Source organism: Elaeis guineensis, chromosome 6 (assembly GCF_000442705.2).
Source record: "Elaeis guineensis isolate ETL-2024a chromosome 6, EG11, whole genome shotgun sequence".
Classification (NCBI taxonomy): Eukaryota; Viridiplantae; Streptophyta; class Magnoliopsida; order Arecales; family Arecaceae; genus Elaeis; species Elaeis guineensis.
This window is the reverse complement of record NC_025998.2, coordinates 5,468,221-5,496,183: the sequence shown is the minus strand read 5'-3', so window position 1 is coordinate 5,496,183 and position 27,963 is coordinate 5,468,221. Positions and strand designations below refer to the sequence as shown.

Genomic DNA, 27,963 nt, shown 5'->3' with positions numbered 1-27,963 from the left:
TGCACGCCAGGAAGCACTGCAGCTGTGGTCGACGTGATATATACATACTTTAATCTAATTAATAGTACTGCTTATGATGGTTTTTCTTGATCAAGTATTATGGTTATATGTGACATCAGAGTACCATGATTCATGTTCCATAATCATGCAAGTCATGGCCATGGACTCGGAATTTCTCTTTCCTCCATGATTAGGTTCCATGTTTTTGAGCGTTATCATTTGAGGTTTAATTATTTTCAACCTGAAAATAGAAAGAGAATATGGAGAAAAAATAATTTTTATATTTTATATTTCTCAATGATATATATTATAGTAAATAAATCATCTAATACCTATCAAAATAATTTCTAAAATTATCCGCGAATCATACCTAAGATGATAATATAATATTACAATCAATCCTAATATGATACAAAATGATTTTTAGAATCATGCCTGACTTAATTCTTGTTTGAGCATCAGTATATAGTTTGAAGACCAAATTTGAATCCTTTGTGGTATACATTTCTTTACCATAGCATTGTACGACTTCGAATAGCTACTGCATTACTATACTTCATCTCGAGAAACAAATATGCACGCGTTTGATGGTAAATAATTACAAGCCTATTAAAAGCAGCTATATACTGGCACAGCAGTGATCCAGGACCATATAGCCCTGCAAAATGATCCAGCTCTCAAAATCCAGGCTGTGTGGAAGTCGTGGATTATATCCGTAATACTGATATAATTTTCCAACCCCACGCTGTAACATGGATGCAGCACTGTGGATGCATGTGGTAATACCGATACCCATGCATGTATACCAGAATCCGCGTTATTATATCCGCGGTACGGGTATACATGGACGCGTGTGGCTCGCGAGGGTGGGTGGGAAGGACAAGGTGTGTGATGACATAGAATCCAACGAGATAAAAGGAAAAAACGAGAGAGGAAGCGATGGGGACATGTGATGTGGACCAAGGTGGTCGTCGGTCCTCCTGTAGGACCGATGAGGTCAAATTATGGAGGGATGCAGTCTTTGGCTCCCACTTCCACTGCTTACGTGGGCGTCCCTTCAACTTGGTCGCCGAGGGACTGCTGCAGACAAAGGGAGAGAGCCGTGCTATTTCCGGCCCTCGTGCTTTCCCACCGAAGCACATGGACTCGGTTACATTATTACATATCACCAACACCAAGTACTTGATGAAAATATTGGAGAATTCTCACTTTCTTTCCTTCACGATTCAATATTCTTGGAATGATGATTAATATTCTAAGGTTAGCATTTTACAGCGAGTTAGAGTTTTGGGGAGTTATTGAAATGTAGGTTAATCGTGCTAGCATTTTATCGTGTACCTGTCTATGTTTTGATAGTCTTTTTTCCTTAAGAGGATAGGTGAAGTCCAATGAATGCAATAGCACCTTTTAAACAATTTCTATCGCTGATTGGTCTAAAAACTTCGTAGTATGAACATAGAGTCAATGTTTAGCAATTACTGCTGTTTGTTAACATATTATTAATGTACTTTTTAATACTATTCATCCTTATCACTGGATTCTTATTTATTTATTTTTTTTGGATGTAAAACGGGAGGTATTACCATCCAGAATATTTATTTAAATATTGTGAGTTACAAAAATGTTACAAGGATGGTAACATGAGGTCATAGTGGCCTTAATGATTATCACTGGATTTATAAATAAGATAGTGTGATAGAATTGGTCATTATATATTCCATGTTATACTTTGAATATAACAAAAATAGCTAAATACAAAAAAAAAAAAAAATGAAGAATATCCTTGGTATTGGTAACTTTTTGCCTTGACAATTTGCAGATCGCTGCATATTTAACATTGAAGAAATCCATTATACTTAGATAAGAGTGTAAATTGCTCAGGCTTTTCTGTTGCACTAATAAAGTATATACTCAAGCTTTACATTACCAAAACGGAATTACTGTAGTTATGAATAAATAAATGACGCTTTAGCTTTACAACAATTCAAATAAATCACAGTAAGACGTGGAAACAATTTGAGCCAAGATCTTCGTTATTAAAGCATCGAGATCTTATCCTAATACATACTCTAAAGGTGAGAGAAAGAGCGCAAGGCCTGATTGGAGCACGTACTAGAAGAAAAAGTTTGCACATATTATTTCAAATGTTCTAGAAACCTTTGCTGACTCTGAGGTTGCTTTCAAAAGAAAAGCAACAAAGAGAAAAGAAAAAAAAAGCAAGAAAAGTAAGAAAAGCAAGAGAAAAGACGTGCGTTTGGATTTAGATTAGATCCCCATTTCGGTACACTCTTAAATAGTAACCCACTGTTTAAACTGCTCATTCGACTCAACCCGCACCTACCTTCCTGGCTTTTGGAAGTTGGTCCCTTCGCCACTTTCTCTCTCTTGACCTGTCTTATAAAACCCCTTGGCCGGACAAACTGTTTCTTTGTCGTCTTTCAACTCCTGGAACTCGATCTTATTTCTTCCCTCCTCCGGTCTTCTTCCTCTAAGAAGGCTTGATAAGTACTTTTAATCAGATTTCCTCGACAAGGATTGTTGTCTTAGTTGATTGTTTGAATTAGTGGCCGAATTTCTTGTATCTTTTTATTTATATATGAACAGATGAGAGTATGAGACTCTTACATTTTTCTAAAATAATTTTAAACTATATCTCTATAGTTTATTATGATGTGTTCTGTTTGTATGTCGAGTTCATACTAGCTTTGACGTTTCTATGGTCATGCTTTCACATTATTTATTTTAATTAGTCTTCTTTTTACCATGGCTGCATACTGTGACCGGAAAGAAGCAGCCTAAACTCAGTGGAGATTCTATAGTTAGACAATATATGTGAATTGCTCTTTGAACTCCTATACTCTTGCTATAATATAGTTCAGCAAAGCGAATGTTTTGCTCTTTAATTATTTTTGATAAAATAAGATATTAAATCAATCATTTCTGTGTGAACTAGAAATAAAATATATAAAAAATTTAAAAGAAAATTTCGAATCAGTAGTTCAAAAAATTATTTCCGTATGGTCAGCATTTGGAGGCATTTGGATTTTTATTTTTTTTAAAAGAAAATGAAACCCTCTTCCCACTAGCGGGACCTATCGCAACGTGTTTCACGTATTACAATCATGGGTATACTTTAGGTGACTGCAAGTTTGGCATCAGCTACAGTCCTTAGTTGAATGAAGTGGGCCACAAACATTTGCGATGCAGCAACAGTATTAAGGTTGGTACATTTCGAGACGTGCCAACTAAATCAAATAATGACATATATATTGTCCTTTGCTATATATATTAATTCGATTTCATGTTTATTGGTACACGAGTCCCTTTTAAATGACTCCACCTTGTCCTGCTTGCTTCAAAAACCATGTGGTTTATTTACCGAGCATCCGCGTTGCAATAATTAAAAATAAATAAAACAATTATAAATTTGTCAGCATCATGATGAGGATACATGAGTTGCTGATGCCATGATGCCTTTATACAGTGGTGCTGATCATTAAGAGTTGTCTTATTTCAATTTACGGTGATACTGTAGCAGCCACTAGCTTGTTTGTATTAGAGTGAGAACAGGCGTAATTAATGGTCCGTACTCAGTATTGGTGCTGTCATCACCTCACACTTCCATCCAAATTTAAGAACCGAATCATGAGGAAACCAAAATAAATTTAGAAAAAAATTAATGAACCAGCCAAACCCAAGCTTTTAAGCACAGAGGTAGTTTGAAAGTGAGTGCTAACCGACGCTAATCATGTTTGAGACATCAACAAGCACACCTTGTAGACAAGCAGGATCACAAACTATATATATATATATATATATATACACACACCATTTGCTCAAAAATAAGTTTTGCAAATCAGTATTTATCATAGCCAGCGTCTATAGGTGGGTAATATATTTCTTTAATAGTATACAAGATAAAACGATTTTTTCTTCCAATGTGCATGGTTTATTTTACAAATTTTAACAAATTTGCAAGAACTTTTGGAGACCGGATATGAGGTTCCAGCAAAATGCCTCCGTCTCCACTCATGCAAAACATGGATGATGAGGTGCGGATGTGATACGCAACCCCTTCATGCTGCAAGTTGTGTGCAGTTGAGATCTATAGCTCATGCAGACATTGGTTATGGTGCATTGTGAGATCGATGCACACCCACCATCACATGGAGCCCGTGGCATGTGATGAGAGCGAATAAAAATACGCAACTACACGTGAATGGCAATGAAGCGCAGGGATAGAAGTTTTATTTAGAAGTACACAGAATCATGAACTGTACCGTGTTCCTCGAGGCTTCGATTATTGTACCAATTTTCAGAATAAAACTATCGTTACTTTACGTGTAAACATGTGACACGCTTCTCGATGCACTCCGTCCTACCTGGACGGTCAAACGCGACAAGGCCTGCCCCCGGTACACAGTTAGATGGGGAGACACAACGTGGAGTCCAGCTAATAGCGCCCATTTTAGTAGAAAAAATGCTGCAGAAATAGCAGCCGTTGTAATAGAACAAAACTACGGACACACCCAGAAAAATCACACAAAGTTGTTGGTCAGGTTAATCGGATGCCAATTCGAAGGGAGAAAAGAGCGTACATCGCACCGGCTGAGTGAGAGTGCTTTACTTAATTAATTTTTTTTAAAAAAATTATTTATAAAAATAATTTAATATTTAATTTATTTATCGGATTGATGCAAAAGGAATGAAATGTTATTTTGAACAGCATTTTATCATTGCCATGTCACCTCTCTTTTTTCCCATTTTCCACATAGATGACGTCAAAAAAAAAATAAATAAAAATGCATATTATTTGATGATTTTAATTTTTTTCAAAAAAAAATAAAAAATAAAATTATAATTTTAAATTTATAAAAAAATAAAAAATTATAATTTTGAAAAAATAAAAATTATCATTTCAAATTAGTATCTCCATTTTAAATTATTTTTTTAAAAAAATATCTGAAAAAAAATTATTGTAAAAGAAAATTAAAAATACCATAAAAAGGAATTGAAAAGAAATAGAAATTATAATTATAAATTTTAAAAAATAAAATTTTAATTTTAATTCAAATAAAAATCATCATTTCAAATTACAATCTTCTTTTCAAATTAATTTTTTTTAAAAAATATAATAAAAAAAATTAAAAAAATAAAAATTATAATTTTGAATAAATTTTAAAAAATAAAAATTCAAATTTTAATTCAAATAAAAAAGATAATTTTAAATTATTTTCAATATTTAAAATTAATTTTTTTAAAAAAATATCTTAAAAAATCTTAAAAATTTAAAAAATAAAAATACCATAAAAAAGAAAAAATGAGAAAGAAATGAAAAAAATAAAAATTATAATTTTAAATTTAAATTTAAAAAAATAAAAATTTTAATTTTAATTCAAATAAAAAATATCATTTCAAATTACTTTTCCCATTTCAAATTAATTTTTTTAAAAAAATATGTTCAAAAAAATAAAAAAATAAAAATACCATAAAAAATAAAAATTTAAAAAAAAAAAAAATTATAATTTAAATTTAAAAAAATAAAATTTTTAATTTTAATTAAATTAAAAGACATCATTTCAAATTACTTTCCCCATTTCAAATTAATTTATTTAAAAAATATTCCAAACAAATAAAAAAATACCTAAAAAAATTTCATAAGAACAGAAAAAAATGGAAAAAATGGAAAAAAATTAAAATTAAATTAAAATTTTAAATTATAAAAAAAATTAATTTTAATTTGAATTCAAGAAAAAAGAAAGAAAAAAATGCCATAAAAAGTGAAAAAAAAAGAAAAAATGTGAAAAAAATAAAAATTATAAATTAAAATTAAAAAAATAAAAATTTTAACTTTAATTTAAATAAAAAATATCATTTCAAATTACTTTCTCTATTTCAAATAATTTTTTAAAAAAATATTTGAAAAAAAGAAAAAAATTGGTGTAAAAAATAAAAAACACCATAAAAAAAAGAAAAAAGGGAAAAGAATTGAATTGAAAGAAAATATAAATTATAATTCTAATTAAAAATAAAAATTATAATTTTAAATTTAAAAAAATAAAAATTTAATTATAATTCAAATAAAAAATGATAAAAAATAAAAATTGTAATTATAAATTTAAAAAAAATTAACTTTATAATTTAAATTATAATTTATCATTTTTTTATTTTTTTTGAATTCAAAATAAATTTTATTTTTTTTATAATTTAAAATTATAATTATAATTTTTTCTCATTTTTACCATTTTTTTCTGTTTTATGAAATTTTTTTAGGTATTTTTTCATTTGTTTGGAATATTTTTAAAAAAATTAATTTGAAATGGAGAAAGTAATTTGAAATGATGGTTTTTATTTGAATTAAAATTAAAATTTTTATTTTTTAAATTTAAAATTATAATTTTTATTTTTTTATTTCTTTCTCATTTTTTTATGATATTTTTAATTTTTTAATTTTTTAAGATTTCTTTTTGAGATAGTTTTTTAAAAAAATTATTTTCAATGGATTAAATAATTTAAAATTATCTTTTTTATTTGAATTAAAATTAGAATTTTTATTCTTTAAAATTTATTCAAAATTATAATTTTTATTTTTTCTCATTTTTTTCTTGTTTTATAATATATTTTTTTTAAAATTAATTTGAAAAGGAGATTGTAATTTGAAATGATGATTTTTATTTGAATTAAAATTAAAATTTTTATTTTCTTAAAATTTAGAATTATATTTTTTTTTCTTTTCAATTCTTTTTTTATGGTATTTTTTTTTTTTTACACCAATTTTTTCAGATATTTTTTTAAAAATATAATTTGAAATGGGGATACTAATTTTAAATTATAATTTTTTATTTTTATCAAAATTAAAATTTTTATTTTTTATAAATTTAAAATTTTTATTTTTTTATTTTTTTATTTTTTTTTTCTTTTTTTTAAGAAAAAATTAAAATCGTCAAATAATATGGTGTTTTTAAAAACGTAATATTATTTGATATTTTTTATTTTTTATTTTTTGACATCGTCTACGTAGAAAATGAGGGGTGACGTGGGGATGATAAAACGCCGTTTTGACGTTTTATCATTTTTCATCAATCTGATAAATAAATTAAAAATTAAATTATTTATGTAAATAATTTTTTTTTTACATTAATTAGGAAAAGCACTCGGCTGAGTGACTTGTTGAGTGCTTTTGGGTGACAGTTCCCTGCTGCTTCCTTTTACATCCAAAAAAGAAAGAAAGACTTTTCTTTTTTTAATTTTGGTATTCGTCATCCCCACCGCCAGTAACTTTAACTTCCTAGAACCACCGTCACTGCTCTTGTCCGCCTATATATATGCACAAGAGAAAGCATTCTGAGTGCTTCTTGTGCTCCTGGGTCTTTCTTTCTTTCTCCTTCTCTCTCTCACGCACCAGCTGCTGTTGGTGCTTGGGACTGGTGAGGAAAAAGAAAAACACAGAATCAAGAAGCCTTCAGTCCTACTTTGTTTTGCAGAGTTGCTGATCTTTGAGAATATAGTTTCGGGGATTTGACAAGTAGATCCAGTCTCCCGCCGAACGGTAAGTATTGGTGCTGTCGTGTTAATTAGCTGGACTTCTGTCTCTCAGTCGTAGATTAGGTGATTAAAAATCCGTAATTAATGCATGCAAGCCAGTCCATTAATCAGGGATGGGATTCTGAGTGTTTCATCTCCACTTCCACCAGCCTCCGTTTGTGTGATCCCTTGTTCCTTACAAACTGGCAAATGAGCGTAGCTGGTCCTCCTCCTGCATTAGCATTCGATCGGGATGGAGATGGACGGCTCCTGATCTTATTTTTCTGTTGTTAAGCTGCCATTTCCATCACCCTCTCTTCCTTTCCTGGGATCTTCTTAGGAGATCGATGTTCTCCATTCGTGTGCTGTCCGAGCCATCCGTCATCATCATGGCTTCCGTCACGGTGTCAAAGAGTTGGACAAAGTTGTCATCGCTGGTGGCCCTGCGGGTCCCATCCAAATTCCAAGTTCCAGACCAGCCAAAGTTCCAGTCCACAACTGTGGATTTCTCCTGCATGCAATTTTCTCACCCTTTTTCCTAAAAAAACTTCGAACTCTTCCGTCCTGCTCCTGGCGACCAAAATCTTAAGAAGTTGCCGAGCGATCGCGATGGGTTGGAAGTCCGGCGGCTTTATGAATGGTTGATCACTGACGTCCCTCAAATACCATAAAGAGAGCTTTAACTCTTTTTCCTTCTCACCTCTCCTTTCAAATTCGACCGCTGGTCGTAGCAAAAGAACATCTTCCATTCGTCTGACTCTTTCAATTTATTCTTTTGACTGTAAACTGGAGGAAGTGAGGAACCTCCCCCAGTCGAATTTATAGAAGCATTCTTTCTATTTAAGTCTGAGGAAAGGGGTGTTTGTATAAGAGAAGGGGGTTCCGCACCCACTTCAGGTAATTGGGTGGTAGTCCTTTTTACGTTCGTTATTAGGCTCCTTTTTTCTTCTGGTTTGATTCCTAAGTTCTGCGTATAAGATAGATAGTGCCGTGACATGCCAGTTCTAGTGTCATGTGCCATGCCAGTTTTGGGTTGAAGTATCGTGAGCCAATCTGGCATTGACACGTTACATATCATGCCACCCAGATGTATCCATGCTTGGCATGCAGCCGATACCGTGCCAGTGCATGTAAAGCACTGGAGTAGCATGTCTTGTACCATGTCCATCTTAGCTTGAGTTCATGGTCGAAATTTATATTTGTTAGCTGATGATCTATTTGTAAGGTTGTTGGTTTTCTTTTGGTTCCCCTGTTTTCATAATAATATTGGAGCGTCAATTCAACTTATATATACTTTTGAAAGCAGTTGGTGTGCCCTGCTGTTTATTGTTTCTTTCTATAAATCAAAACCTTCAATTAGATCAACTGAAATCACCATGATCTTGTTTCCTTTTTTGTTAGTTTCATGCCCCATGTTTAACTCCAATTCGTTGCGTGGTTTAGGTATTATCGTATCTAATGGAGAGCAAAGATTTGCATGTCCATCTTTCAACAAGGCGAGGTTCCCCTCGAGAACTCCCACCTCCTTCAAAGTGTGCCATGTCCAAAACTACCGCTTGTTTTGATGGTGCTGAGTGCGACAGTGGCTTGGCTTGTCAATCTCAGTTGGCTACTGCTGTCACTTCCCAAGGAGATCCAACGGCTGGCAAAGTGAGTTATATATCTCTTGCTGTGTTTCCGCTGATTAAATTTTGATCTTTTATTGTAAGCGATCCACCCGGTAATGTGATTGTCCGAAGAATCGATCAACCCTGAATACGTTCACAATATTTATTTTAACGAGGGTGTTAATATGATTTGAATTTTGAATATTTTTTATGGATTTGAACTATGATTCGATCCAAAAAACCTGTGTTGCGACCTGAATAAAATTTTTTGAGAGATCTGTAATGGTAGTAGAGGGCATGGGCCTATCGATCTATGCTCGAAGCCCACTACTAATCTCATTAGTGGGTGCGGGGGCAACGTCCCCGCGGTACGGATCAGTATAAATATTATACTTTCTGTCAATCTCGGTAGTTTTGCGAAAGAGGTTTGGAAAATCAAATTACGACTACGGTTTGGAGAATTTTGAATGATTGTATCTCTCTTTTCATCATAGTAAAATTTTTCTCTCGTGTCTTGTCTGTGGACGTAGGCTTTTCAGCCGAACCACGTAAATTTGTGTTTGTTTTTCTTTTCTTTCTATTTTATGTGATCATATGAATTTATGTGTGCCTTATATTTGTGCTTACTGTAATAAGAGGAAACTCTGCTTTAAATTTGTAGAAGATGATACCGATATTTTATGAATGATTCACAGGTTATTTTAAGTGATGGTAAAATTCGCAATTCTGTTATAATGTTTCCATATTCTTCTAATTTTCTCTCTCATGCTTTTGTCTAAATTCGGTCAACATTTCTATGAATTCTTTCTGACAATTTGCTAAGTTGCCGATATTCTATCAATAAAAAACTTTCTGATGCAATGCTCGACACAGTGTCTCTCTGGCTCGCTCTGTTCTGTTCTGTTCTTTTTGATGCTAGTTTTGTTCTATTCTGTCATTCTGTTAAAGTTGTAGACCATATCGACCCTATGTTGGTGTTCGCTTTTATGTCCATCTAATAAATGAATGCGCTTGTATCTGTGTGCATCCATGGTTTCAGAATATGTATTCCAGAGTTGTTTGTGCCTATTTATGTTAGTTCATGCTTGTGTTTTCTGAATTTTCTTTATTTTGAGAGTTGAACGGAGAGAAGGAACCAAGTTGGTTCCTCTCCTCAATTTTATTAATTATGAAGTTTATGTGTTGGCCCATCAAACTCGTACTCACAGTTGCTTCAATTCAGGGATCAGGAACTCCTAAAATACAAAGCCAGGCCAATGCTATCAAATTACCTCCTCTGCAGTCGCTTGTTCAAGCAAATCAGTGCCGTCAGTCCAATTCGATCTCTATCAGCTTGCCTGCTTCTCCATCTGGAATAACTATCGGAGAAGCTATAAAAGTTGTATTTGGGGATAAAGCTGGATCAGCTGCCATTGATGAAGAACTAAATCCACCTTCTGACTCAAGTAGTAGCAACTCAAGACCAGCAAAACCGGGGAAGTTCCATTCTCGGTCCATACCAGCTGGAAGTTCATATGGCAAGGCAGCTGCAATGGGAAAAGCTAATGGTCCATTGGCGGATCATCAAAGGATGCCAAGAAGCTATAGTTCGAGGGACAAACGCTTTGATTCTTTCAAGACATGGTCTGGAAAACTCGAAAGGCAGTTGTCGAACTTCCGTGGAAAGCCACAGGAACCTGATGTGGAGGCAATGATTCAGATATTAGTATGGAAGCCGAGGCTGTGCCAGCAGTAGACCGCTACTTCGATGCCTTGGAAGGCCCCGAATTAGACACTTTAAAGGTATGCAACCTTCTGGACACACCATATTCTAGCTATTGCTATTACTTCTCTATTAAAGTTTTTGTCCATCAGTGCCACATTTTCACCATTAACAGCATATAAAAGACCATCTATTAGTTCACTTTGTGAATCTAAACATGAAAAAGAAAGTGATACGTGCAGGCTTTGATTTTGTATTAGTTAATATCCTCAGATATACAGCTGTTTGACGTAAGTCTTGCAATTAGCATACACAAATCACTTCTCAATGGCTTCCTAATGCTCCTTTCTTCCTCTCAAGCAACCCCAATTGGTTATATACAACATTCTATGTTTTCTTTGATCCATTTCAGCAACATTACTCATAATTAACTTGTGCTATTATCTTCAGGCATCAGAGGTGTCAGCTCTTCCTGAAGACAAGAAGTGGCCTTTTCTTCTTCGCTTCCCAATATCTGCCTTTGGTATGTGCCTTGGTGTGAGCAGCCAAGCTATCCTCTGGAAGACCTTAGCTACAGCTCCATCCATGAGTTTTCTACATGTGAGCTTGACGGTGAATTTTGTCCTTTGGTGTATCTCACTTGCATTGATGAGCACTGTGTCCCTCATGTACTCTCTCAAAATCATCTTTTACTTTGAAACGGTTCGACGAGAATACTACCATCCAGTCCGAATCAACTTCTTCTTTGCTCCTTGGATAGCATGCCTTTTCTTGGTACTTGGTGTTCCACCATCGGTTGCAGAAAACCTTCATCCTGCGCTCTGGTATGCCCTCATGGCTCCAATCTTTTGCCTTGAGCTCAAAATTTATGGCCAATGGATGTCCGGGGGACAAAGAAGACTCTCAAAGGTGGCAAATCCATCAAACCATTTATCGATCGTGGGAAACTTTGTGGGTGCATTGCTTGGCGCATCTATGGGACTTAAAGAAGGGCCTATCTTCTTCTTTGCCGTTGGGTTAGCTCACTACATCGTACTATTCGTAACTCTATACCAGAGGCTTCCTACAAATGAAACTCTCCCAAGGGATCTTCATCCAGTGTTCTTCTTATTCGTAGCAGCACCCAGTGTTGCTTGCATGGCATGGGCAAAGATTTGTGGGGATTTCAATTACGGGGCAAAGATGGCTTACTTCATTGCTTTGTTCCTCTATGTCTCTCTTGTAAGTTTCTCTTCTCCAAACTACTGTGACTAATGCAAGTTGGTGCATTATAAAAAACATTTTGCTCTGATTAATTTGTTCATTATTAAAAGCTCCTTGATTGCACTAGATTCCTGATTTGCAATAGGAAATGACCATTTGATTCTCTTGACAGATAGATATTACTGTTTTTTTTTTTTTGAGAGAATATTATATTAGTATTATTTTTCATCGATTATGGACATTTTAATATTAAAACCAAGTTTTCAGAGGAGAGGTTGCATGGACAATTCAGTGAAGCTATTCATTTATTCAAATTATCAATAAGAACTTTATTGCTTCTTCAAGCTGGTCATCCAACTCATTTGCTTATTTTCCTGTTTATTTGCAGGCTGTGCGGATTAATTTTTTCCGAGGCTTCAGGTATATAGCAATATCTTTTCATTCCTCATGATTTTTCTTGCTTGTTTATGCCTCCATCTTGTTGTTTATGGCTCCTTACATTTCTGTTATTTCAATAGGTTCTCACTTGCTTGGTGGGCATATACTTTCCCCATGACTGGTGCTTCCATCGCAACCATCAACTACTCAATGAAAGTAACAAATGTGGTAACTCAGATACTTGCTGTTGGACTCTCCGGAATCTCTACCTTCACAGTAACAGCTTTGCTCGTCTGCACCATCATTCATGCGTTTGTCCTCCACGACTTATTCCCAAATGACGTCTCCATTGCCATCACACGGAAGAGATCGAAGTTTACCAAGAAGCTGACACAACTGAGATTTGCGAGCTCAGACATGAAAGACATTGAAGCTTCCATCTCAGGAAACACTCCACAACCATGAGCGTTATGTCATCTTTATACTTTTTGTGCGATACGTCATGGTCGGATCCTGTTCCTCGATAGATGAGGAAAGGTTAATGGCAATGCAATTTTGTTCATGATAGCATCCATCGATAATTGGGAGATGAAGATTGCGCCAGAACAGGAGGCAATCTGTAAAAAATTGTTCATGCTGTTCTGTTGGTTATCCAAGTGTTGTGTACAGCGTGTTGCTATGTTCATTTTATGGGTTTCACTAATGAGTCGATAAATGTGCAGTATGTCCATGGTTCGGATTCATGAACTCTTGCCAATTTTGCTTGGTATATGAATCATTATCTTTTAAGAAAAAAAAATTACACACACACTTCTTTGATTTTTTATGATTTGCACTTAATTTTAAATATTTTAATTTTTCAATTAGACCGCAGAAGTTATGAATTGATTGCAATGTGGTATACATGTCCATCTGACCTCTAACACCATTAGTTATAAATATTGGATGACCAATATACCTTCAAATTTTCGTTCCTATCAAAATACTGCTCCTGTAATCCAACTATATACAAAGGTATTGGTGAAAATTTACATCTAAACTTATCTCATATGATAAATTACATGTTCATAAATATCCACAGAGATGGACGGTGGGGCCACATTAAATCAAAATTTAAATTTTAAAATCTAATTAAAAAAATTAAAAATTTTAAAATATAAATGCAAATTCTAAGGAGTTGAATAGGTGCAGCTGTAATTTTTTCTATCCTTTGTTTTTTGAAGAATTCAACTTAACGATTAGACTTCGATGCGCTGATGGAGGAAATGATGCATCATCAAATGGAATCAACAATTCATTCAACATTTCTCTTTTTACATGAAATTTCCCTAGATATTTGGTCCAAACCGTCTTTGCTTGTGTTTTGAATGCAGAGAAAACTGCATGTATATGATTTTTCTAAGGTGGGCGAACCTGAAATTCCCAGCTGCCTTATCCTGCATTCCAAAATATCTTCCAGCCATCGGTCAAAAAGCAAGCTGGTATCTGCCTCACTTGCCTTTCTTCTTCTAATTTGGTTTCATGCAGAAACTTTTTCTTAGTTTGGCGTCGTAAGAAAATGGGATGCTGGAGTTCATGATGCCGTAGACGCATGAAGAGAGTGCGCACGCACAAAGGAAAGCGTGGGACCGATGATGGTTACCTTGGAATGTTGTATATGCATCTTGACCGTCGGGGTAGCCATCCAATCTTGACCCGACGGCTCCTACGTGCTTCTCGTCAGTTGATTCGGCCATCAATCTGACTGCGATGCCAGAAGGTGGAAAAGGGAAGCAAACAGTGACAAACAGGAGGCCGACGGTAGAAAATAGTTCTTCTACGATGACTACTGATGCTTGGGAACTCTTGCGTAGTCTATACGCCTAAATGACCAGAGTCTGAGGAGTGAACTCTTGGATCACTAGGCCTGGGGTTCAATTGATTGCTTATTTAAGCTAGACTCCTGCAATGTAATAGATGGTGGAGGGTGAAGAAGTAGCATAGTTGTGTAGTGATTTTTCTAATTCAAATTATTATATTATTGAATTAATACAATGACTATCTAATATATACATAGATGGTTTGTATGACGACATTAATAGAGCTACAATAAGTAGAGCTCTTTTTTAAAAACAATTCTTTTTATCGAAATATAATAATATAATATTTTCAAACCATATATCAAATAATAAACTTTCATTAGTATTAGCAAATTAATGTAAAAATGAATGATATTATTAACAATAATATTTGTCTAATAGATGCTGGTGTCAGTGAGAAATACTTTAAATTAGTACTGTTGATGCAAAAATCCGCCGGCGTCAGAGAAGCTGGAGTCGAGGGAGTCGCGATCGCCGTCGGGACTTGCAAATAAAGTCTAAACCGGAGTTGGGGTGCTCCGACAAGACCCTCCTACGCTCAAGTCAGTTCTCTGCCTCAACAAGAATGGAGTGCTCGAACGAAAATTTTAGCAGAGTTTTTAGATAGAGATTAGAGCTTAGAGAATAACATATCTGGGGGTCCCTTTTTATAGGTGGAGGGCGTAACAGATTGACAGCGACGTCTGTAACCGCCTGGTGGTGGGCGTTCGGGGCCATGAGGAGTTTGTTACGGAGAGTAGTGGAGTGGAGTCGTGGCCATCGTCGTGGCCTGCACATGGAGCCTGTTGTGGAGAGTGGAGTGATGTCCGTTGTCGTGACTTGCAGAGCATAATGGAGCCGCATGAGATCCGTTATAGAAATGGAGCAGAGTCGCGGCCATTACCGTGGCCTGCCAGGGAGTCCAGGCCTGTCGGCCGAAGCTTGGTTGGGGTGTCTGGTGGAGAGGGTAGCTCTCCGTCTGAGAGGAGCTCGGATGTTGCTGGCGAGCTTTCTACGTTGGTGCCTTGGGCGCTAGTATTGCAGGCGAAGGTCATCTGCTGTAGAAGCTCGGTCAGGAGCTTTCCGTGGACGAAGTTCAGTTTCACGCAGAATCCGACAGAAGGTTGACCACAGTGGATGTCGGATGGCACTGGAGAGGTTCACCACTGGAGGGGTTCGGCTGCTGGAGCCCATGCGTCGTAGGAGTTCGTCCGGAATCTGTCTGCTACAGAAGTTCGGTCGGAGTCTGGTTCCCGTAGAATCGGATGGAGATCATTTGTTGAGGAAGCTCGGTCGAAGCCTGCCTGCAATAGAAGTCCGGAAGGAATTCGTTCACAATGGAAGCTCGGGTGGAGGATTACAGTAGAAATCCGATGCGGGCCGCTCGTAGTAGAGATTTGAAGTAGTCCGCTTGTAGTAGTAGCTCGGAGTAGATCGTTTGTAGCAGAAGCTCGGAGTAGATCGCTTGTGGTGGGGGCTCGGAGTCCGACCCTTGTAAGAATTTGTATAAGGTCTATCTGCAATGGGAGCTCAGGGCTGAAGTCCGGCTCCCGTAGGAGTTGGACGAAGTCTACCTGCAGTAGGAGTTCGGAGAAGAAGTCCGGCTCCCGTAGGAGCCCGATGAAATCCAGAAGGCGGTCGACCATCGTAGAAACTTGGATGGAGTCCGTCCGTCGTGGAGATCTGCTGTTGGAAAAGTTCGGCCACTGACGAACTGACGTAGTTCTGGAAAAAATTCGGATTGGAGTCGATCGAATCCTATCGAAAAGATCTGGAAGGGGTCCGGAGAACGGTTGACTCTTGTAGGAGATCGGCCGATAGTAGAATCCAGAGAGTACTTGGAGCAGCCTGATGGACAACCGAAGAAGCTTATCGCTGGAGAAGCCCGGGAGATGCGGCAGGAGTTCGTCCGTCGGAGGAACTTAGGAATATTGCGGAAGCTCGGCCGTCGGAGAGGTTCGGAAAGATGCCGCCCAAGGTTGGACGTCGGCAGAGTCCCGAAGGATCACTCCTGGTACGAACTTCGATTGGGGGAGATTTTATATCCAACAAGTATCAATATTCTGTAGGGGTCATTGGAATACACTAAAATTTTATTAATTTCTAATAAAATAATAAAATCATATTAATAGAAATAAAATTATAACATAAGAATAAATAAATAAAGATTATTAGTACTAATAGAAGTGACAATTGGATTGAATGTCATTAGATATAAGTCAAGTCGGACACAAGATAACAAATTTGTCAACCGAAATTTAACCTTTTTGTTAAATGGATCAAAATCCATATATGAATCAGATCATTTATTAAATAGGTAATTTAATTTGATCTACAAAAGGTAGAATCAGATTTATCAAATTAAGCGATTAGGCATAGCCACCCTTAACTAGTGGCTGTACCTCTACTTTTAAGCAACTCAAAGTTAGACTAATCAACACAATTTTAATCTTGAAATTTAGCATAATCCAGGGTCTAATCTGAAAGTAACAGGTGTTATAATATCGTAATAGCATAATGAAACTTTTGACAAGCCTAGATAATATTTTAAAAATAATTTATTATACCATTGTGATTATATTTCAAAAATAATTTGAAAAGGATATAACAAAAACAAATCCGCGCATCGTGTATGTCATATGCCAGTTCTTCTTATGCTGTGGGGTTACCAGATTTACTTTCAATGATGTAAGAAAGATATATGAACCTAACTGGAGCCCATATATTTAAAAATAGCATATACAACTAAAAAAAAAAGGTACCACGCATTTTTCAGATCCTTGAAAGTAATATCATTGGACGATCTCTCTTAGCTGGGCATCTCTGGTCACAAACAACATCCTTGCTTTTAAAAAAGATCTTTGCTGACATCCATGTAGCATTGGAAAATAATGAAATAGGAAACTAAAAAGAATTAGCAAAAAAAAAAAAGAAAAAGGTTAGGTTCTCGAACTTACGTTGTAGATTTGGTACAGAAATGGCAACACCTCTATGGTCCGCTTCACGTGTTTTCGGACCCAAGCTCACGTACCAAAGAAGCTCTACCGTTGGTTGAATCAAAACGCTACGGAAGCCAGTAGGCCGGTCACCCGACTCGACCGCCACCCACTCCTGGCTTTGCGACGTCCGCGGTACGTGGCCGAAAAGCCGGTCTTGCCCACTTTGACGCGGGTGCATGGGTGCATGGGTTGCGCTGTGACTTGTGGAAGCAGCCATTGGACAAGTTTAGTTTCTAAAGTCAAAAGGCATACGTGAGTTGGCGTTTGGAGTTGTTATCGTCGTACCGTCTTCTTCTTCTCCTTTTGTTTTTCCAACTTGGTACTGCGGGCGTTTTCCTCATGTTTCCCGTATCATTTTGGAGTCTTTTACGAAACCCTGTTGCACTTTCATCATTTACTGTTAATGTTTGGAACCAAGGACCATGTTTCGATGGTTATACTACGTACCCTAGGTCCTGTTTTTAAGTTTAAGTAGGGGCCTCTAACATATTACTATTACTATTATTATTTGATGGTTCTAACGGTTATTTTATAAGTAATCTTGTTTAAGGTGATGCAATGGCTCTAGCTAGAACTGGTCTGATCGAAGATGTGTCTGCTAAAGCCAACGATAAGATGCATGCGACTTTTTGTCTAATTAATTCATATGCGTCCTGGAACTTTGAAGGTGGAGGACATATATTTACGAAGAATTTAGTTCCTTAAAAGTGATCCTTACTTGCAGCTTGAGTATTGCATGTTTGACGGTAGTGCTTTGCCCGTGCAATGACCCTTCTTAGTTTATAGCTAGAAATCATCATCATCATATATATATATATATATATATATATATATATATAGCTAGAAAAAAGAAAGAAAAAAATATCTACCTATATACTTATTTTTTGAGTATTCCGCTCATAGTGCAAAGACATAATAGTACTCTTGTTTCATGCTGAAACTGCAATATGTATAAATGTAGTTCTCTAATATGCAACATGCATGTGTTCTTCGTTTGAGTGTAAAGACAAAATATATAGATGATAGTCAGCTTGCAATATAACTGGTGTCAGCCACGTTAAGCATACGGATGCGATAATTTTCAGCTCTATGCTTATATGACCTTGTATGCTTTCAAAATCAATCTGTGAAGTCAATGAACCAACTCTTTAGAAAACCGATGGTTTTCCATGGATGGCGGTGCAATGCATCATCACAGCAAGAAGTTTTGATGCTCAACCTCGAGGTATTTTTAAAAGACGAGATAGAATAAAAGGAAACAATGTTGGTGCAACAACATTAACATCGCATGACAAATAGTGTATTAACCCCATGGATAATAATCCCTTTCTTGTATCTCTTTAGGTATCTCTTCATTTTTCTAATGAAGGGTTGGTCAGGTCTTGTACATTTCTTCCTGAAATTAAAGTTACTACATATATAATACTATCCAGCCGTTTTCCTTCTGAATAAATATCTATACAATGGTAAATGCTTGAAAAATATGAACGATCCAAAATAAGTACTTGATGCATGTACATGACTTCTCAATTCATTCACATCCAATTGCCATTGTCATCTATGCCTACCGGCATGTTAGACTGGAAAAATGGTGTGGAATTAGGTGTTGCCGGAGGTGCTATGACAAAGAGCTCTGAAAGCCGCCTTCTACCAAAAAGATAGACTACTTTAATGCAGGCACTCGTACGGTTAGCATTAGCTTTCGACCTCTGGAAATCTATGGATAAAAATGACTGCTCATCTCTTACTTGAAGATTGAATGGTATTCGATCTCTATACTCTAAAAGAGGAACTGCTTAATGTATATACACTATATCTCATTTAAAAATATTATATATATTTTCTTCAAGCCAATTTATCTATGGATTTAAGGTACGGATGTCCCTTTCAAACATTGCTGATCTCTGTCTTCATAAAGTAAATAAATAAAAAGAGCTCCATGGATTTTAATCAAAAGATTGCTATATCATCCGAGGTTTATCATAGTCAAAATATCGTGTTGATGGAGATTGGAGAGAGTAAACACAGCGCATGCTCCTGACCTATCAAGGAATTAAATGTTTGTTGAATGCTATAAAACATGTGTTTTCTTATGCAGTTGTACTGATGTGGCATTCTTTGACTTGTTGACATCCAATGGGTCCCACTTGTAAGGTTATTCAAGGTTAAGCCTTGACAAATAGAAAATAGATGCGTCACTAGTGTCGCAAAGGGCGAGCTCCATTCGTCGCAGTCCGGCTGGCAGTACCCATCGTCGTTTACCATTCAGAAAAATAATTAAAAAAAAAGGTACCCGTTATGTTTGAATTTTGCTCGCCTAAACTGTGGCCGGCCTATAAACGCAACACAACGAGTATAGTGTTGGATGTTCAAGGGTGAAGGGTGGCTCCATCCTCGTCCATTATTGTCCATGCATGGTTTCTCCTGCACCCGCTCTTGGTTTCTCCTGCCCCATCTTGCCCCCAGCCTCTGACCACCGAGTATAGCGTTGGATATTCGAGGAAGAACCAGTTGTCCTTCAAAAGGGTAAGAATTACATCGCCGATGCTCAAAAATCTTCATAGATATTTTTTCATTGATCTTGGTACGAATAAGGTTTCATATTTTTATGTCACGGTCTCAAACAATTCAAGATCTCATCCAAAATATTTTTATAAAAATATATTATTTAAATTTTTTGATCCATATAAATATCCAGATAGTTTAGATAAATGCTCAAGATCTTTCTATTACATAAGTATCATATGAGACTAAATACATGTCTATTTGTATCTTCATGTATTCTTTTGTTTAAGCTTTGATCAATGTCTTTGCTAAGATAGGGATTTCTCCTTCTTCTTCTTCTTCTTTTTACGATAAAAGGAGATTATAGCCACCCAACTTTATTAAGGATTGAAGTAAAATTTACAAGAGAAGGAGAAAGATAAGAAGCATGAAAATAAAAATAAGGGGTTGATGGTGTTTATAGGTTAATTCCAATCAATTTATTTATAAACATCATACATAGTTAATTCCAAGTTGGATCTAGGGGTGGCAATGGATCGAGTATGGATCTGATCGACCAATACCCATATCCACCCCACTTACAAAAAATCTATACCCACATCCGTGCCGTATTCATTTCGGGTCAGATTGGATCGGATCGAATTTCAAAAACGGATCAGATCGGATTGGATTGGATATACCCGAAATCTCTATATAGTTTTTTTAAAAAAATGTATAATGGAACAGAGCCCCATACATTAAAAATTTTGTAATAAAAAAAGAATCTTTTCAATCAAAAATTCTAACCAAGGAACCAACTCACACCGCTATAACTCGGATAGAATCCTATATACTTGAGAAAAAAATCTATTCGGAACCTTGAAAACCCCTTTAATCTCCCTCAAGTGCTCTCCTTTCCCACAGATTTTCAAAAAAAATAATGAAAAAAAAAAAAATAAAAAAAAAAAAAGACAATCTATGTAGGAAAAAAACTTACCTCTCAATTTTTTTCACTTTTTTTTATTTTTCTTGATTTTTTCTTTATTTTCTTCTAATTTTTTTCTATTGTTTCCGTACTCAAAGTTCCAATTTGGTAAGAGGCTTGAAGTAGCCGAATATGGAAGCTTAGAAGAGACGGAGTGGTCGAATACAAGAAGCTTAGATGGTTAGAATTTTGTGTTGGATATTTGGGTATATATATATATATAAAAAAAAATATATATATATATATATATATTGGGTTAGATTCGAGAGAAGTATACTATTATCTATACTCGACCCATATCTATTTCGGATTTTTTTTTAAAATCTATATCCGTTTTAGATTTTTATCAGGTAAGTTGGGTAAAATTTGTCCCATTCGGATCGGATCAAATCAGATATCCGACGGATCAGACCAAATTGTCACTCTAATTGGATCTATTTTATAATATCCTCTAATCCATATGGCTTGTAAATTTGATTCTTTCAATTATTAATATAATAATTAAAATTTTATTAAAAAATTAATCAAAAAATATTATTTAATTTTTTATTTATATAAATATTTAAGATATTTCATACATTATATGAGTCTAAACAACACCCATACCACTCTACGGCGGATTGGATTTATAATTTATCTCCAAGGCCGTTCTAGGATTGAGGAGCCAAGGATATCCAAGTGAACGGTGGAATGGGTTACCCAGCTGGCGAACGTACTTTGGTGTGGATAGGGTTTGATTTGGTAGAAAGGGATGGATGGTGATTGATACGAATGGACTCGTACTTTTCTTTCCTCCTATCAGGATCTCGTGAGGCAGGCAGGGAGTATGCTTGCTGTTTGGTTAGTTTTTGGGGACACGAATATGTCAAAATATTGGTTCTTAGCTTGGTGAGAGTGTTCGGTTGTTGGTATAACATGACTCTTCTTTAGTCAAATTTTGCTATGCTTGTGGTAGTTCTATGAACCCCGCGACAAAAATATATAATTAAAAAATAATAGATAAGAAATTAAAAAAAAGATCTTCTTAACATGCGGTAACTCCGTGGAATCATGTGTCTCAGTGAGAGACCGGAGACCAAGTTCTTAATTTCCGATTCCTCCGCCATCTGTCACAATACTAGGTGTGTATGCTTTTAAGGGGGGCCTTTTTTTTTTTTTTCCCCTGAAAAAAAAAGGACGCTTCGTGGACCGGACGTCTAAAAGTTGGTCAGCAAGGGTTTTTTTTGTTCGAGTCTGGTCCATATGGGGACCAATCATCGAGTTCCTCTTAAAAAAAATCCTAATATTTAGTCGTGGTTATACCGAGGCCAAAGATCTTTTCTTTAAATTTTATGGCCGTGAAAATTGAAACAACTGTTCATGCGTTAATTGCTGGCGTTTGAGAGAAGCAAACGAAAAAAAAAAAAAAAAAAAAGGAAGCTTGAATTCAGCTCCCATATCAGTAAACAATATAGTAAATGTGTAGATGTAGTTGTATGCTTGGCTCACTGTAAATAAAATTATTTTTATATTTATTTATTAGTAAATTAGATAACAATCTCGTTTACGCGGCTTACAAGCTATCGACAGGGGAAATAGGAGATTGGATTTATTTAGTAGGAAAGTACAGCATAAGTTTGTTTTTACATGTTAAAAAGATATATAATTAATAAAAATATTCTAATCATAATATTTAAATCTAATTTTAAAAATATTTATTTATCTATTTATCTTATCAAGAGAAATTACTCTCCCTCAAAACCAAAAGATGCAGTCAACAAAATAATTTGACACCTTCAAATTATACATATATATTTAAAAATCTAACAAAATACTACATATTTATCAATTTTACATATTAGCTGCTCATGAACAGTATGATAGTGAGGATTCATTTTTTTATAAATAAATATTATAAAAAATTAAATATATATTTTATTAATCAATTTATTTATATTTTTTTATTTTTTAAAATAGATAAATTATTTTTTATAGATAGTATTTATTAATGAAATAGAAAAAAAAATTTACTTACATAGAGAGTAACTAAATCATTTTTTTCGTTAGTCAACAAAATAGATATTTAATTTTATTTTTATAATATTTTATTTTTATTTTCAATATTTTGATCGTTCGATCCCAATAACTTAATCATCAATTTTTTTCAGACCTAAAAAGCATAAAAAATATTATAAAAATATAGATAAATTTTAATAATTTATCTAAAAAAATAATAATGTAAAAAAATATGGATAACAGATTTTGATAAAAAAAATATGAATAAATTATTTTTTTTTAAATATTATTTAAAAATATTTATTTAAAAAAATATAAATTTTTAGATAATTTTTTTACCAATAAAAGCACGGATCCTAAATTAAAGTAAGCTGGCGCGAACTCATTTTGTTTACACGATGAACCGACCGAGCTTGAGCCTGGCCTAAAGGCTCACCCCCGTCTCCGGCTCGGCTAATTTACACTGCCACGACTCGGCGTTCATCTTTTCTTCTCATTCTCCTCGTTCCCGGTCGAGTTTATCAAAAAAAAAAAAAGAGTTCCGCTTCTCCAAGAAAGCGGGGAGCGATGGCGACGGGTTGGAGGACCGGCAGCGCCGCCGTCCATCCTTCCGCATTGTGGGAAGACCATACAGACAACAAAGTGTTCCCTTTCTTCTTCTCTCACGTTGCTGCGGAGTGGAACGAACGCTCTCATGTTTTCGCTATCTATCGTTCCTATTTAAGTCCAAGTGAAGGGGGTTGCCTTCATTGTACTTCTCTCCCCTGCCCGAACAAAACAGAGAGATAATATAATTTTATTCGTGTCTTCATTTGCTCATAAAGGAAGTCATTTCAGGTATTTAGCTAATGGCCTGCGTTATGTTTGTAGTAAGGTCTCTCTGTTTCTGGTAGATCAGAATATAATGATGTTGTTGTTCTTGTTGTTTTGATTTGTATATGGTTTTTGTAAAAATAACATTTGGAGTTGGTGATAGTCGTTTGGAACGTTCGGCGATATAACAAGCATGGGAAATTTTGATTTTGGAGAAAGGTGCGCACAAGTTTCGTATAAATTGGAAGAAATGATAATTGGTATGAAGGATTAAAAAAAAAAAAAAAAAGAATAGAATGGAATAGAATTGTGATGAATAGCTTCCGGTGATTTAGAGTTTTTATTTGTGCTTATTGTGTATACTGGGCGTGGTTTATCCTCTCTCAATAAATTAACCGCCTCAATTTTTGTTTATAATATTCGAATTTGAATGGAGTTCCACGTTATTACGATTTTGATTGTGTTCATTTCTTGTCATTCTTGGATGTTATTGTGGTTAGTAATATTGATTTCAATCCATAGTTGAAAAGAAAAAAAAAAAAAGCAAAAAAATCTGTTCAATCTCTTGACTTTGTTTGTATGGTGCAGGAATTATCATATCTAATGGAAAACAAAGATCCCCAAGTCCAGCTTTCAGCAAAGCAAGGTTTCCCTGAAGAACTTCCATATATTCGAACGTGTGATGCATCCGAAACAATTGCTGGTTTTGATAATGTTGAGTGCACTGGAACTCAGTCGGTTCCCATTCCCAATCCTCAAGAAGATGCAGTTGTTGAAAAGGCTAGTTATTTTCTTTCTGCGAGCAGAAACAAAATTCTCCATATTCTTTTAATTTTTCTCTCCCATGCTTTCTGTCTAAATTCATATGACATCTCTATGAGTTCTTTCTGACAATTTGCTAAGTTGCTAATACTTACTATCGATCCACATTGTTAGTTGCACATGTCTTCAAATCAGCAAAAAAAAAAAAAGGTTTCTGATGCGATGCTTGACACAGTGTCTCTCTGTTCTGTTCTGTTATTCTGTTTTTATGTAAGGTATATCCCAAAGTTGGTGTTTGCTTTTATTCTTATTTATAATTGTACAAGCTCGTGCTTGTGCAAATCAGTAATTATAAAATATGAACTCCAGTGTTGTTTGTGCCTATTTATATTAACTTGTGCTTGTGTTTTTTAAATTGTCATTTCTTTGGAGAAGAGGATGGAGAGAAGGAACTGGGTTGGTTCCTCTCCCCAACTTTTTACTAATTATCAAGTTCATGTTTTGGCCCATCAAACTCACAGTTGCTTCAATTCAGGTATCAGAAACTCCTAAAATACATAGCCAGGCCAATGTGATTGAATTACCTCCTCTGCATTCACCAGTTCAAGCAAGTCAGTGCCATCAATCAAATTTGATCTCTATCAGCTTGCTTGCTTCTGCTCCTGGAATAGGTGTTGGACAAGCTATAAAAGTTTTATTCGGGGATAAAGCTGCATCAGCTGCCATTGATGAACAACCAAATCAACCTGTTGACTCTAGCACTAGCGACTTAACACAAGCAAAACTGGGGATGTTCCATTCCCGGTCCATACCAGCGGGAAGTTCATATGGCAAGACAGCTGCAGTGGGAAAAGTTAATGGTCCATTCGAGGATCAGCAAAGGATGCGAAGAAGCTATAGTTCAAGGGACAAACGTTTTGATCCTTTCAAGACGTGGTCTGGAAGACTCGAAAGGCAGTTATCCAACTTCCGTGGAAAGCCACAAGAACCAGATGTGGAGGCTGATGATTTGGAGATCAAGGAAATCGAGGCTGTGCCAGCAGTAGAACGCTACTTCGATGCCTTGGAAGGGCCTGAATTAGACACTTTAAGGGTATGCAACCTTCTGGACACACCATATTCTAGCTGTGACTATTGCTTCTCTATTAAAGTTTTTGTTCAGCAGTGCCACCTTTTCATCATTACAGAATATAAAAGACCATCTCTTTGTTCATTTTGAGAATCTAAACATTAAAAAGAGAGTGATATATGAAGGTTTTTGTTTTGTATAAGATCATGTCCACAGATATACAGCTGTTTGATGTCAGTCTTTCAATTTGCATACGACAATCACCTCTCAGTGCCTTCCTCATGCTCTTTTATTGCTCTCAAGCAACCCCTTCTTTCTTAAGGTTGAATAGCAATGAATGAGTTCTTCTTTTCCCCAAGAGTTGTTGATTATATATCATAATGCAAATGGACCTTATATACAACATGCTGTGTTCTTGCTTATGATTGTTCTTTTATCTATTTCGGCAACATTACTCATAATAACTTGTGCTATTCTCTGCAGGAATCAGAGGTGTCAGCTCTTCCTGAAGACGAGAAGTGGCCTTTTCTTCTTCGCTTCCCAATATCTGCCTTTGGTATGTGCCTTGGTGTAAGCAGCCAAGCTATCCTTTGGAAGACCTTAGCTACATCTCCATCCATGAGTTTTCTACATGTGAGCTTGACAGTGAATTTTGTCCTTTGGTGTATCTCACTTGCATTGATGGGCACCGTGTCCCTCATTTACTCTCTCAAAATCATCTTTTACTTTGAAGCGGTTCGACGAGAGTACTACCATCCAGTCCGCATCAACTTCTTCTTTGCTCCTTGGATAGCATGCCTTTTTTTGGCACTTGGTGTGCCACCATCGGTTGCAGTAAACCTTCATGCTGCTCTCTGGTATGCCCTTATGGCGCCAATCTTTTGCCTTGAGCTCAAAATTTATGGTCAATGGATGTCCGGGGGCCAAAGAAGGCTCTCAAAGGTGGCAAATCCATCAAACCATTTATCGATCGTGGGAAACTTTGTGGGTGCATTGCTCGGCGCATCTATGGGACTTAAAGAAGGACCTACCTTCTTCTTTGCTGTTGGATTAGCTCACTATACAGTACTGTTTGTAACTCTGTACCAGAGGCTTCCTACTACTGAAACCCTCCCAAGGGAGCTTCACCCAGTTTTTTTCTTATTTGTAGCAGCACCCAGTGTTGCTTGTGTGGCATGGGCAAAGATTCGTGGTGACTTTGATTATGGATCAAGGATAGCTTACTTTATTGCCATGTTCCTCTATGCCTCTCTGGTAGGTCTCTCTCTGTTGCATCCTTAGCGACTCATGCAAGTTAGTGCATTATTGTTTTCCTTTAAATATGTTGGTTCATTTACTATAAAAGGCTGTATAGGGAATGACCATTACATTGTTCCATCTGTTCGAGATCAGAATCAGTTTTTAAATGATTCAAATGATGCTCTTGAAATCCAAGTCTGCAGTCTTTAACCATGATTCCAGACCATGGCTTGAGAATTATGTAGTGCAGACGGTGCTTTATGCTTTGGTTCCACTGGTCCAATGCTTTATGCTTTTCTTCCACTGGTCCAAACATGGGAAAGCCAATAAATCTATGCATTTGTTCAAATTAACAGTTGGGACTCCTTTAAAGATTGTTATCTAACTTATTTTCTTGTGCATTTGCAGGCTGTGCGCATTAATTTTTTCCGAGGTTTCAGGTCTTTCCCTCTTTCAAGAATTTGCTTTGGTTATTTATTGCCTTCTATTCTCTTATTTATTGTTTCTTACATTATTTTGTTTCAATAGGTTTTCACTGACATGGTGGGCATACACTTTTCCAATGACTAGTGCTGCAGTTGCAACAATTAGCTACTCAATGGAAGTGACAAATGTATTAACTCGGTCATTTTCTGTTGGACTCTCCGCAATTCCTATCTTCACAGTAGCAGCTCTTCTCGTGTCCACCATTATCCATGCTTTTATCCTCCATGACCTATTCCCAAATGACGTCTCTATTGCTATCACACAGAAAAGACCAAAGTTCACTGAGAAGCTCACACATCTGAGGTCAGCAAGCTCAGACATGAAATACACAGAAGTCTCTCTTCCCAAAAACAGTCCAGAGCTCGAGCTTTGAATTTTTTGGCCTATTTACACTTTTGGTGCATTATGTTACAGTCAAATCTTCATCTGTGGCAAGTGAACCATGAGTCCCAAGAAAATGGTCTGCTGTTTTGGGAGCATAACCAAGGTGCAGATAATTTAGAGATGAAGACAGTATCATAAGCATTCTGTACAGAGTAGAATTTGTTAATAGAAGATATGCATGTTATTGATTGGTTCAAATAAATCTTCTAATCATCAAGCTCTATTGTATGAGTTTAAAAATTTGATCTACAAGTCTACTGGAAAAGTGTATGAACTTTTCCTACCATATTGGTTGGTGGGAGTTCGGTTTTTGTTTATTATCAAAGAGTTTAACCATCAGACAATTTCCATTAAAAAAGAAAATTACCATCAGATTTCATGCAGGCTGTGTCGGTTAAGTACATGATATATTATCAACAACAATTACATGTGTTTGTTCTTTATTTCTTCTTAGATTAATTTCTCAAGGTTTCCAATTCATTCTAGAGGAGCTAA

General features: G+C 35.7%; 2 protein-coding genes across 4 annotated transcripts; both read left to right on the top strand.

Annotated features, from left to right (window-relative positions):
- The first annotated feature begins 7,606 nt into the window (after nt 1-7,606).
- LOC105047527 (S-type anion channel SLAH2) lies at nt 7,607-13,216 on the top strand. The gene is given in 7 exon segments (XM_073258990.1): nt 7,607-8,421; nt 8,968-9,174; nt 10,354-10,816; nt 10,819-10,913; nt 11,284-12,054; nt 12,425-12,456; nt 12,555-13,216. Coding segments are annotated over 6 exon segments (1,878 nt in total). The 5' UTR covers nt 7,607-8,421; nt 8,968-8,982; the 3' UTR covers nt 12,880-13,216.
- A 6,430-nt stretch (nt 13,217-19,646) lies between these two features.
- LOC140858416 (S-type anion channel SLAH2-like) lies at nt 19,647-27,725 on the top strand. 3 transcript variants are annotated; one of them, XM_073258988.1, is made up of 7 exons: nt 23,193-23,552; nt 23,692-23,747; nt 24,117-24,308; nt 24,826-25,383; nt 25,843-26,613; nt 27,007-27,038; nt 27,127-27,725. In XM_073258988.1, the coding sequence occupies exons 3-7, from the start codon at nt 24,132-24,134 to the stop codon at nt 27,455-27,457; spliced, it is 1,869 nt and encodes a 622-aa protein (XP_073115089.1). In that variant the 5' UTR covers nt 23,193-23,552; nt 23,692-23,747; nt 24,117-24,131; the 3' UTR covers nt 27,458-27,725. The 3 variants fall into 3 exon arrangements, with proteins under 3 accessions (XP_073115087.1, XP_073115089.1, XP_073115088.1); XM_073258986.1 differs by lacking the exons at nt 23,193-23,552; nt 23,692-23,747 and adding an exon at nt 19,647-19,777; XM_073258987.1 differs by lacking the exon at nt 23,692-23,747.
- Nucleotides 27,726-27,963: the final 238 nt, after the last annotated feature.